This window comes from Haemorhous mexicanus, chromosome 5 (genome assembly GCF_027477595.1).
Source record: "Haemorhous mexicanus isolate bHaeMex1 chromosome 5, bHaeMex1.pri, whole genome shotgun sequence".
NCBI lineage: Eukaryota > Metazoa > Chordata > Aves > Passeriformes > Fringillidae > Haemorhous > Haemorhous mexicanus.
The window spans coordinates 12,060,719-12,074,339 of record NC_082345.1 but is presented as its reverse complement, the minus strand read 5'-3'; the positions used below and the strand labels follow the sequence as shown (position 1 = coordinate 12,074,339).

At 41.0% G+C, this 13,621-nt stretch overlaps 1 protein-coding gene across 3 annotated transcripts in view; it reads right to left on the bottom strand.

Moving 5' to 3' along the window:
- FGD4 (FYVE, RhoGEF and PH domain containing 4) overlaps window positions 1-13,621 on the bottom strand; it is a 104,822-nt gene that overhangs the window by 40,450 nt on the left and 50,751 nt on the right. For all 3 annotated transcript variants that reach the window (XM_059845912.1, XM_059845914.1, XM_059845913.1), the window contains exon 2: window positions 1,262-1,426. In XM_059845912.1, the coding sequence (XP_059701895.1) occupies window positions 1,262-1,426 (165 nt within the window). The remainder of the gene's footprint in view (window positions 1-1,261; window positions 1,427-13,621) is intronic.

Sequence of the window (13,621 nt, the reverse complement as noted above, 5' to 3'; positions counted from 1 at the left end):
AGAAACAACCTGTGCTGAGCTGACCATAACCCCCATTCCCATCTCCCTCTGCCACTGGGGAAAGGACACAGAGCCTGGGGATGAGGTTGGGATGGGGGCGAAGATGTTTTAAAGATTTGTTTTACTTACCATTCTCCTGTTCTGATTTTGTTTAATAATAAATTCAAGGCTTTTCCTATGACAGTAATCAGCTTGGGATCTCCCCCTGTCCTTACCTCAACTCAGGAGCATGTTGTTATATTTTCTCTCCCCTGTCCATTTGAAGAGGGGAGTGATAGAACAGCTTTGGTGGGTACCTGGCATTCAGCCAGGGTCAGCCCTCCACATCTAGTTTTCTGTAAGTAATTCTCATTTCTGCCTTATCAGCACTATGTCTCAAAATCCAATGCACTGAGCAGCATTGTGATTGATGTCTTCAAAACTCACTTTTTTCTTAAACTTTTAAAATAATCAAAGTTCCTGTTGCATGCCACCTATAAAAGATATCAGTCCAGGTTTGATTTCAATTCAAGAGCTCTGGAATGTAGTGACTCTTAGCTGTGGTCAGCCACAGCAGAATCAACAATATTACTGAGAAGACCACATAAAAAGATGGTTTGAGTCAATATAAATAGTGATTTTATATATGTATGGTTATACATAGATATTTATACATATATGCATATAAAGTGTGTATATATAAAGTATGTGTGTATATATATATATACACACACACACACATATATATAGGTATATATATATATATACACACTATTATACCATATATATATATATATACACACATACATACACACTATTTACTCTATACTATTTATTATTTACTATTTCACTTTTAAAAGTAAAGATTTTTATGGACAGAAACAGAGACAGAGGAGATCTAATTCTAGTCAGTGTACATTACTGTTAGCTTTTTGTGCACAAACATGAAGTTCCCATCTTTCCACGTACTCCGGCAGGAAGGCTCCTCTCAATCTCTGCTAGAACTACAAAGACCCTGAATATCTTCCCACCACCCGTGCCTTGAAGCCAGACTGTCAAACACTCCAGTTTAAAAAGAGTGTCCAAACCTCCCAGCTCAAATACAGAAGGACTTTTGAAAAATAAGCCAGAAATTAACAGAATCACAAGGCATTTACAGAACACTCGCAAGCTTATGCCCCATGGTTTTCTCTCTTTCAAATACAATTCTCTCAAGGTGCTTTGCTGCTCGCAGAAGTCTGAGAGAACAACTTCCCTAACAAAAATATTGGAGAGCACTTACCTTGTGGCTTTGGGCTTGCAGCTGGGCGTGGGGACTGTTTGAGTGGCACACTTCCATTTATTCCCTGAGCCGCTTCGTAGCGTACATTCTGCTCCACAAGCCTGGCTGGGGCACCCGCTGCACAAGCTCTAGACAGTATCAAGGGCTTGGGACAGATGCTGCTGCCTGGAAAACAAACACACACAAGTATTTATATAGGAAATAAGTACAAATGAATAAAAGTATAAATACACACAAAAGTAAGAAAGGGGATTGTGTATAGGCTAGAATGACTACAAGAATGTTTATTAGAGTGCTAACTCCCTACAGAGAATATTAAAATATTTAGGAGTGTCTCATCCTAAAAACACTCTTTGCCTTTCACTGAAATTTGTTGTGTGGTTTAAACCTTGAAGGGCTGGATATGAAGAATATACTTCAACCATGACTGGCCTAAGCTCTTCTATAGGAACGTGACAATATCCAACAGACATTTTTCCCATTTGAATTGTTGCTTGTTCAACAGAACTGGACCAGCTGCTTCAACAGAACCAGCATTTTTGTTCATCTATTCTATTTCTGTATTCAAAATGTGTACAAAATGCTATATATTCAGAACACTTATTTCATTACTTGATGGAAGGATCCAAAAGTCAGCTGAACTAATTGTGTCTTTTTTGGTAAGAAAGGACCCTATTATAAGTATTTAAAAAATAAAAAAAGAGCACAGCACAAAGCCAGAAAGAAATTCTTTCTTAGCAGAATGGAATTTATTCTCATTCACAGGTTCAATATGCTGTTATTGATAAGAAATGTGGAAGAAAATATAAGTAAAACATATTCAAACACTGGAAACTGTAATAAAAGCATTTATTAGAATGTGATTACAGAAGCCAAAACCATGCACTCTAGTTTTGGGACTTAAAAGCAATTGGTTCTCTGAACACAATGAAAAATATGAAAGAAAAGTATGAAGGACTTTGAGATGTCACTTCGGTCAATATTAATTTACCTCTGAATCAAAAAAACTCTGGAACATTTTTGTGGGAGGAGCAAGGAAAAAGAGGAAAGTTCATTTGTCATTTATTGTGGTGTTGTCATAATTATTTTCATTAAAAAAATATTAGGGTAGAGTTTCTGTGCCTCTATTTACCATTGTTGTTTACCACTCTTTCCATTTCCTTGCCTTTGCTGGGTTTTTCTTTGCATGTTCCCATAAAAAGCAAATCCAAAACCCACTCAACCATTTCATAAGGTGATCTTCCTCTATTTTCTGAACAACAACTGGTCTGCAGAGTTTGGACTGTCTGGTCCCATCCAACTTCCTCTCCCACTGCAAAGTCCACCCACCCCTAGCTACAGGCAGGCCTGCTCTTACAGCTGCAATGGAAAGGGATGCTACAACTACTGCTCTATGGTCAACCTGCTTAGTGGTTCTTTAGCATTTTCTGGATTCCAACAACACTTTCAAGTATTTATTCTTTATTTCCTGGAAGCCTATTTTTCCTGTTGAACACTGAGCCTTACACCCAGAGGCTGCCTCTACCAACACAGATCCCTGCAGAGGTCCATGGTGAGATCAACAATCCGTGCTACCCAAGCCCCAGGTGACAAGGCATGCACAACACCCACAGCAGCAGCACAGCATCTTCCCCTCTCCTAGTTCATCCAAGCAGCAAGGGATCTCCCCAGAACATAAGGGTAGCTGTTCCAGAGTGATGAGAATCATCTAACAGGGCCTCTGCTCTGCAGAAACAAGGTGTCAGATGCCTGCAATTGCAGGCAGAGATTCCCCAACTCTGTTTCCTTTGGTGTCACTCCCATCCACAAAAAGTTGTGTTGTACTACAGCAGTGAGAGCTCTGTCCCACAGCATTCCTCCAAGCCCAACAAGGCACTTCAAGTGCCATATCAGGCTCTCCTGGGGGTGGGAGATCTGGAAGCTCTTAGAAAGACCAAGCTGATGGTACAGGGAGTTGGACCAGCAAGTTTTCCTTGTCTCCACCTAAGAGCTGACAGGCTGGATTTCCTTTTCCTACAGAATCCCGTACAAATACTGCTACAAATGAAGCAGTTTGCACTCTAAATGGACAATTCTAAATTCAGAAACCAATTTAAGAAGAGTAACTCATGTGGGATCAGTAGGTTGTATAAATTGGGTAGGCAATTGCACACAATTTATGAATCTATATTCAGATCACTTATAAGTTTGCAATGAGGGTCAAAGTGTGAAGGCTTAGACTTTACTGAAAACTAATTGGTTTGCAGATTTGTCAGCCAGTATGCTGCAAATCCCACAGCTCCCAGAGTACAGCTCAGTAAGGGCCATTGCTGTGTCAACTGCTCAGGCCAAGGCTAAAAATCCCCATCAAAATATTACCTTATTTATTATAAGGATTTCCTAGGAAAATGAGGTACTGTGTGGCCAGAACAGGAACTTATTTTGCAGGCACAGCTTTATCAAGGCATTGACACCTGCTGAAGGTTATCACTCACAATCATGTAACGCCCAGCCAAATAGAGCTGCTGCTGAGAACAGAGCTGCTCTGTGGTCAGCCACGGTCCCCCCTCCTTGTCACCTTCTGCTCCAGCTTCTGCTTCTGGCTACTCCTTCCCCTGGGCCAGCACCAGCCCTTGTTGCACAGCACTGTGAGATGAGCAGCAGAAAGGGGGCAGGTGGAAGCTGGAGTGGATTTTGGGTGGGTTTGACCCCACAGCTGCCCCAGCACTGCTGCTTGCACAAGGGAACAGCTGGGAATATGGCTGGAAGGAGACAGGACAGCTCCTCTCAGCAGCAGCAGCCCTTCCTTAGACCTGCCTGATAAGATCATTTCAGCACAACCCCAGTTCCTCAGGCAGCTGTTCAGACTTTCATTCTACTTCGTTCACACATGCACACACACAGCCTTAATACAAAGTCCAGCAAAACCAACAACAGCTGAAAACAAATCTTTAATGCAAAAATATCCAGTGGCCTTAAGAATCAATTTTGTTGCCAGCATCACATGGTTCCCACTAGACTGGCAAATATCAGTTGCATTCAGTGGGCAAAAGGCATTTTGTAAAGCTCGTCCACTGTAAGACAGAACGGTAACACAAGCTAGAGAAAAGAGGGCTTCTCCAGAATGGGATTTTTGCAACTGCTTACAGGAAACAAAAGCTACAAGAAGTGTTCTCATTCACTATGTGCTCTGGCTTCACACCAACAGCTCAGCACATGGGGCTGTGGGGAAAGAGCAACTTCAAATTTGTCATTGTTGTCCAAGCAATTAAACAAATCCTCCTTCCTCCCTGGGATCCATGTTTGCTCGAGAAGAACATGCTGCAGACATTTAACCCATATTTCAAACCAGTGATTTTGTTAATTGTGTTACATCCTCAAGCCTTGTAGATCTAGAATGGTAAAAGGTAACAAATCTAGCCACAGCATATTTCTGTACAAAACTGAAAATTCTCTGGGCAAAGTCCATTCTTTAACACCCATGGAAATTTGAGCCCTAGTTTCTAGGCAATGAACAATATCACCTTCCAGGTGATGCAGACAGTAAAATTGTGGCAGAAACACAAACTCAAGGTGGAAATTTCTGTATCTAATGTATTGTATTCAAGTGTATTGTAATATAATAATACATTTTGTTATAGCAAAACCCCAAAACATGCAATATTCAGCCCAAATACTTGCTCCACAACCAGCAGCATGCATTTCAGTAGGGCTGCTAAGTTCTTGAGGCTTAAGTAAGAAGTAACACAGTTTGCCTTTTCAAGATACAGTTGTTGCCCTGTAAATACAAGGTAAAATCCCATTAGATATGGGATTTCTGCAAAAATTTCTGCAGACATGCTGCAAAAACCTGCACCTTTTACTGGGCTGAAGTAGAACCCCATCATGATTATTTCTGATCTGATTAAAGAAACATTTGTGCAATTCTGCTACTCTCATGAATTATAAAAACTGATAAATTTTACCTGAAGTCAGAAATGCCATGCACAACAAAATACTACCAGCCACTTGCTGTGTTGACTGGTACATGATTAAAACCCCCTCCTCTTATAATCAGGAATAATTAAATACACTGAAGAGGAGAGGAAGGTGGGAAAAGATTTAAGAAGTGTAAGGGAGAAAGAGGTAATAATAGCTAATAGAAAAGAGAAATAAACAGTGTGAATTTGATAAGCACTTAATTACTTTGCTTATCATCTGCAAGGAAATGAGAAGCTAGAATGCTTGCAAACACGCTTGCATCTGCAAGTATGTTTGAAGCTAGGTGATGTACTATATATTTTTTTCAGGGCATTTTAATTAGAAATAACTTGGATCCATGAACATTTAGACAAACAATCAGCCAGCCTGAAGTGCCAGTAAGATTAAAAAATGGCCTATTTATATTCAGGAAGATTACACTAATGTCTTAGTATTTGATGGGTCCTCCATCAGCAGTTCCACAAGCCAATCTCAACACCATTAACTCTTCTGTTGTATTTATTTTCATTCCCACCTACAAGCACATAGTGCTTCTCTGCTGCTGCAGCACTGTCTAATTTTTACTGCCACTGTGATCTCACTCTTGTTCATGCATTCTGAATGAAAGAAATGCAGTGGATCTGGATGTAAAAACAAAATCAATGGGGGAAATATTAATCTCTTATGACAGGAGGGAAAATTAAAAGATCAAAATTACTTCTCTTAAATTATATAGTTATGCATGCCCCATGTGTTAAGTCCCAAGAGCACCTACCCCAGTGGCTGTGGCTGTTCTACTGCTGGATCAACGCAAAGCCTCACGCTTCTGGCCAGCCCAGGACAGAAATGGGTGTTCAGCAAGTAGACCCTGCCAAGGCACTGGCTCAGGCACAGCAACCAAACCAGGCATTCTCATGACCACCTCAGAGGAGTGCTAAGTGACACTGACACTACCAGAGACTACTCCAACCCACCCACCTACTCACCAATCCCTACAGGAGCTGGCAAGAGCAGAGCAAGAGTCAGCAGCAGCAGCAGCAGCTCCCTGGTCATGAACAAGGAGGCACAAAGCAGCTTCTTGCTTACAACACCACATGCTGAGGCTGAGCCAGACATCCAGTACATGAGGTCACAGATTTTGCACACAGTTGTGTCCAACCCTGCCCTCAAATCTAAGTCTCAAGTAACCTGCTACTTCCCCTTCACAGATTTATCCTTTCTGTGAGGGGAGCTGACACGCTCCTGAGAGGCTCGTACTGCTGAGGCATACCCCATGTCAATAACAACTGGACTAAGCTCAAATTATCTGAGAATTAGGAGTGTGAAGGAGGAGAGTAGGAAGTATGGAAGTCAACATTTCTCTCATGAAAAAAATCTTCCTTCCTCCAATTCCTATTAAAAGCTATCAATCTGAGTTAATGACACAGTTGTGCTTTGATGCATCCTCACCTCTCCCACTGCAGTGGTGATAGAACTGTGAATGTTTGGTGATAGAATTGTGAATCTTTTCAGCTGCAGAATAGTGCAGAAACTCCACACTGATATTCTGTTCTGTGCAGATGAGCTATAAAGGCTAAACATCAGGCCAGCCTTTACTGTGGTGAGCCACTGCTGAAATACTGTAAATAGCTGACAACAAACACTGCAAAAAGAGAAAAAAAATAGCTTTTGCTGAAGTCAGGAGGGCTGTCTCACCAAATAAATTAGTTTTCTTCCTGCAAGAAGGTGCCGGCCAGAAAAAATAAATAGCAAATAACAGAGGGTTTAGAATTATCTTTGGAAAATGGAATCTTGGCAAAGTATAGGGGGCAGATCAGGTTCTTTTAAAGGATTAGTTCAGATACCTATGCTGACAAACTGCAAAAATGTAGGGTTTTTTCCTTGCAGAGCTATTCCCCAGACACAGGCAAAAATATTCTAAGTTCAACAGAAGAAGGCAGACCATTTCCTGGGAGTAAAAAAGATTTAAGCCATATAAAACTATTACTTCTCGCTGCATACAAACATTAATAGAACTACCAAACCAATATTACCTGCCTTTCTTAGCATTTTCTGGATGGAGTAAATAAATCTTCAAGGGAATATGGTAGATATAAATTGTAGATTGCAAAAAGTATATAAATACTGCTCTTTTGGTTTAATGACCCCTGTGAATGCACTCATAACATGTGACAGTGACGTTAAACAGGAAACCTTACTGAATTTCAAACTGTCAGACCAAATACTTGCTATGTGATACTTGCCAAGAACCAGAAAATATTTAACTTCTTGGTAGATATGCTACCTTACTTAGCAACAGAGAGCAAAGGTTTCCAGACTATGGTATGCACAACAGTGTGTGAACCACTGGCAACAAATACACAGAGCAGCAATACAGAAGGAAAAGTGAAAGAAACTTCAGCAAGTTTAACTGTGCACAACACCCAAATTATTTTAAAAGAAGAAATTACTTCTGAAATAGTAATGAAACTTTTTTTAAAAGTTTCATTTTTAATGAACTGAGGAGGGTTATGCAGAGCATCAGTGACAGAACCCAATACCAAATGTTCCCATATCTGCTTGGTCTGAGATGAGACATTACTGCATTAGTTTGATTTGCAGGTATTTAGGAGACTTGCTCATTCCATGCTGCTTTTCCCATGTTTTGCCAAGCATTACAGTTGTTTTGGTTGGAAGAAATCGTGCATCTTTCTGATGGTAACCTTTACTTTCAGACTGAAATAGAACTTTCAGTAATTTCTACCAAAAAGATGGAGTTGCTATGGATGCCACTACTTTAGGCAGGATACATATTTAAGGTAACAAATTCAAGATTATAAAGTCCAAGCTTTAAGATGAAGTACCAAAATATTAACTAAATCAGATTTATCAGTAATCCCCTGATCTCAGTCTCAGCATACAGTGAATCATACAAGGCAAGGAACTGAATGGTGAATTCCACAGTCACTACAAATGTCCTGCCAATGCTGGCTACAGGAGGCAGACTCAGTGTGCCTCACTCTGTTGTCCTGCCTGGCTGCAATCTTTGTTTTTTTGGCTCTGATAATCATTTCCTTGCAGGCAAACCTGCACATCTGCTGGGAGTCTTATTAAAATGAGTCAGCAATTAATGGGATTATCTTTCAACATTTGTTTCAATTTCTGATTAGCACAATAAAAATATAACATGCACTGCTGATGCTGTCCCAATAAAACAAAAAGCACTGTACAGAACTTCAAATGATTGTAGTTTGAAAGTAGAAGCTTATGTGACTGAGGTCCTCTGCCAAACCACACCATTTCTTCATTGAGGTTTTTATTATTCACCTACACTTGTACACACTGTGAGGATGGTTTTGCTGCTGGTGGAATAGTTCATCAGCTATTTAATGAATAATGGGGGTTTCTTAAGTACACAGAGAAAAGAAATGTTCAAACCACATCTCCAGAAACATGTGACTGAAGGGAGAGCTCCGAGTGCAAGGAGTTCTGTTCAGAGGAATAAATTACTCCTCTTCCACATACTTAATTCCTGTATTAAAATATGTTCCCTCAAAGCCTGGTTTTCACTTTAGCCTTTGAACACATATTATCAAGCACAAAGTCTAGAGAGAAAATATGCAATAGTATTCTTTCACTTGTAGAGACTTCATGGTTTGTGTTTCATGAAATAATGTCAAAATCTTTCAGCAGCTTTGGACAACATTTTTTCTTTGCTTTTATTACGACTACAAGACTTACAAGTGAATACAGCTTCTGACCCTACAGACATGTACCATGAACTTCATGTAGCTAAGAATCACAGGATCCAAAGCCACAGGAAAGAAAACGGGGGCAATGAGAAGCATCAGCTCCATGGCTCCAGGAACAGGCAGGGCAAGTTGACCCTGTAGCCCAAGTCAGCTGCCCTGCTGTTACTGCCTCATTTCTGCACCAGAAAAATTCAGGTAGTTCCTCCCTCCTTGCCAGCACTGCCTTTTCCCAGAGCCATAACTCATGATGGCAACTTTCAGCTGGAGAGCTGCTTCTCACATGACTGCATTTCACAAAGTTGCAGCAGCATCCTGACTACATCTGTCAACCTCTTCCCCCATCATAGCAATGGGAACCCTGGTGAGTTCTGTATCTGGGGGGCACCTCCTCCCCTCCCTATCCCGTGCTCTCTTTACAGCTTCCTTCATGTTTGATGAGGAAGGGCTTGAGCCAGTTTTGTGTGGCTTTCTGGAGTTTCTACTGCATTAATAGTCATTTTGATTGTGAACCCTACCACAAGGAAAGATTGACAGGATACGCCTCCTCCACGTTTTCCCAGACTTATTTTTTAATTTTTGTTTTCTCCACAGAGCTGCATGAAGTGAGCAATGTCCCCTCAATTATTATTTTATGCAACAATGAAAATTTTCACTAAGTTTTTGCCACTAGCATATTCTGCACAGATGGCAATCATTGTTTACAAAGTGCCCCAAGCTCCTATTTACTACACAAGACACCCCATTTGTAAAAACAGATTTACTGATCACAGAAGAATCACTTGTCTGGGCAAGGGTTGTCACACTGAGCCTGGTGGTTTTTTCACTTTATTTGTCGAGTTTTAGGATGATTTATTTTCTTCTTTTTTTTATTACATATCAGATAAACAGTCTGACACCATGTTGGGCAGCCTAATTTAAGTTTGTATTAAGGAAGGCACCTGCAATACTGGAGTCAGCTGAAAGGAAAATGCATCTGACTATCTCATACAAATCACTGGAATAACTCAGGAGGATTCATTAGCATATACTTATCAGGCAAGTGCAGGGATTACTCAGACAATGACAGAAAGACCTCCCCTTCTATAATTCATAAGCCATTATAAAATATCAGTGTGCTTAGAGAAATTTGAGCTCACTACAAATTTCATAATTTTGCACAGTATTCATTGCTTCTGAACTTCTCTAACAAGTCACTGACACTTCAATCTTGTTCTCTGCCCAGTTATCTGAGAAGTTATTTCATCTCGACTCAGAGCTGTTTTGGAAACTATCCATATGCTTTGAGACATGAAATCAGCTATTTCTGTAGATAAAAGGACTAAAAGAAAGCATTTTTAGAAACAGGATGCTAAACAACCCAAAGCAAAAAGTCCCCACAGACCCAAAGGGGAAAAAAATAAAGTATCTCATTACAGAAGGTTGAAACTGTAACTGATGCATTATTGCAGAAGATCTGGGCAGAAGTTGTAGAATACAGGCACGTTCAAATAATTTATAGAAATAAATACATAATATAGTACATCCAAAATGCAGAACAGCCAAAGATCCAGAAAGAAGTCAATTACTCAATACAAGTCAATAAAATTATCACTGAGAGATGGAAGCTGTTTCCCAGATCCAGCTGCTGAGGCAGTCCATGTGTCCTGGCAGCATCTGACAACCCAGGGCTCATCCAGCAGCCAGCTGTCACGGACACAAGTTGTTCCACCCACTCCCCTCCCTCCTCCTGGCTGCCCGCTCCCACCACTCCGTGTGCACCACTGCTGGCACCCATCTAGCCTCAGGATGTGGTCTGGGAAAGTTAAGCCATCAGAAATGTAACCCTGCCCAAAAAATAAAGCAGCCAGTTCCATGCATTCATTCACCTTAGATGCACTGGAGCTTGGGCAAAGATGCAAATTTATTGATAGGGAAAGGAATGTAAGATTCTCTTTCCAGAAGCAAGTAGCCAATAGGTAATGTTGATTTTATTGACTCATATCTCACTGTGGTTGGAGAAAACATTAGGGACAGAAAGGAAAAAAAAACCAAACCCAAACATTATCTAAAAACAGATGGCTTGAAATACGCTCTAATTATAGAACAGGCAGCAGGGTATTAACTGCACAATAGCACTACAACAGGCTACCAGGCCCTGCTTCCTGTTACATGAAAGGTTACAAGTAAATGCAAACTCGTGACCTCTATGAGGAAGAGGAAGGTGGGGATGCAGAGGAGCCCTGAGGCCCCAGCAGTGCAGCTCCAGGGCCGCTGCCTTCCTGCCCAAGCCCGGCTCTCCCAGGCTCCCCAGGAGCTCCAGCCTCCCTGCCAAGTCATTAGCAACCATCAGCTTCCAAACAAGCAGCTCCCAGGGAATGCTCACTGCACCAAACCAGAAATATAAAGAACCCCAAGCTGGACACGTCACAAGAATTCAAGTGCTTCCTGCTTTTGACCTGGTTGAGGGGAAAAAAGTGAAGAATAGCCACAAAAAGCCTCGTTTAAGTGCATTTAGAGCCTTCCTGTGCAATCATTCAGGAAGGACCTTCCTTGTCCAGTCTCTTTAAAGCCTTCCACAATTATGCCAGCTTTTACATCACCTCCTTTCCGTAAGGAACAAGAAACCAATCACCATTTCACATTAACCCACTGGCTCATGTTCATCCTTGTGTAAGGAAGCCAAATACAAGTTGTCTGAAATCCAAATGGGGAAAAAAAACCCTTAGCCCTTAACTGCCAGAGATGACCACTCTTAGTACAGAATTCACTCCAGGTTAACAGACCTGCACTTGAATGCATTTGTCTCTTGAACATTATACAGATTGAAACAGCTTTATACTTCATGCTCTGAGCAGGCTGAGAGATTAAAATTCAAGAGTATTCTGTTGTTCAGTTCTCTCTTCTCTCTTTTCCAGGCCTCCATTTAAAATCTTAAATGTTAAAAAAAATAAGAAAAACAGCAACTCTATGATGAATTTTGAATGTCATTTCTTAAAACTTATAAAAAGCTGGAGAATTCAAATATCTTGTTTCTATGCAAACTTGAAGATTTATCATACTGCTCCAAAAAGCTTAATATTCCTATGAATATTTATCTTTGAGTGTGCAAATGGATAGAAAACACTACTTAAAAAAAAAGTAATGTAATGTAAAAAATACATTAAACCCAACTAGACTTCAAGAAGAGAAATAATTTTGAAAAGGCTGAAGTTTTGTCCAAAACACCTCAAGGATGTGCAACTTTTCACTTGGCAAATGTTTCAAAACGCAAATGTTTGAAGACCACGGGACAGACCAGAAAAAGGCCGTTCCCACCCAAACTGCAGCTAGCCCAGAGTGAGCAACCCCCACCAAGATGAGAAGTTCCATCCTTTACCATCCCTCCACACCCCTGTAATTCCCACTGCTCCCTTCTTACCCACCCCAGGGCTCGTTGGGTTTCTCTCCAGGTCAGGGTAAGCCCACACAGCTCCCGGGCTTTGTACACCAGGGCTTTGTACAGTGGGAGAGAGCTGAGCTGGCTGGGCTGGCTCTTGGGTGAGCCCAAGAGCTCCAGGAAGGGACCTGGCAGCCTCCTGGCAGCCTCCTGCCCACTGGATCACTTGAGCTGCTCGCTTGCAAAACTGCAGCCCAACAGAATGTTGCTGACTCCTGTGTAATATTTCGGGCTCTCCTTAGAGCCTCAGCTCTTGGCATCAGTAGAAAGAGCATTCTAATAGTCACTAAATAAAGTGGATGGCTTGCGTGATGGGGAATAAAGTTTTCCAAAACAGAGCAAATAAACTCTACGAAATTACTCGTAAAAATAACATTTGTTTAAGGTTAAGCATTTAATTTCTTTTCTAATACAAGGTTTGGCCACACTCCAATCCCTCTCCACCTCACATGACGTAAACCAGCTGCTGCCTCCCCTTCTTTTTGTTTCCTTTTTCATAGTGGTGGGTCACGACTACAGGGATTTTTCACAGGCAAACAAGAGTGATCATAATGCACTAAATATCTTATAGCAATGTAAAGGAAAGGTTGTTTTTCCTAACCACCTGTCCTTTTCAAGGCCAAGCATTGCCTGTCAAACTGTAAGAAATTCACAGGCACTAAAGTTCCTAACTCTTAACACTGAAGAAACTTACTCCTTTGTTTTATAATAATTATAAACTCAGGGCAGAAGGGGAGAGATAGAGGAGAATTACATAAATATTTTGAATTTTTAGTAAAGATTCAACAAATACACTGGGTTTACAAGCATTGGTGTAAACCAACAGACATTTTCTGTTTATACAGCACATATCACGTAAAAGACTAACATAAGACTCAGTGCTGCAGGCACAAAGAAAAGCATAAAGGTGGCACTAATGAAAAAACTGGAGTCTCTGTTGACTTCTGAGTCATGGTATCAATGACCCTTTGAAAAGGCACTGCTTGAAATCAGTTTTTTTCCCTTATAGTGAGTGCTACTACTAAAAGAACATAAATCTCTAAAGTTCAAGTCTTCAAAAACATCAACTCTCCAGGAAAGGTGCATTCTACATCTGTGTTGTGGCCTTTAGTGCTTGGAAAACCTGCCTTACTCAGGCACCTGCAGACACTCAACTGCCCAAACTGCCCGTGGTGATAGCAATGAATGAACTGCTGTGTGAATTTGTACTTCTGTAGGTACTGTTCCTCCTTTTGCCCTCTCTGCCAGTCCCAGCAGTCAGCACTGGAAGGATTT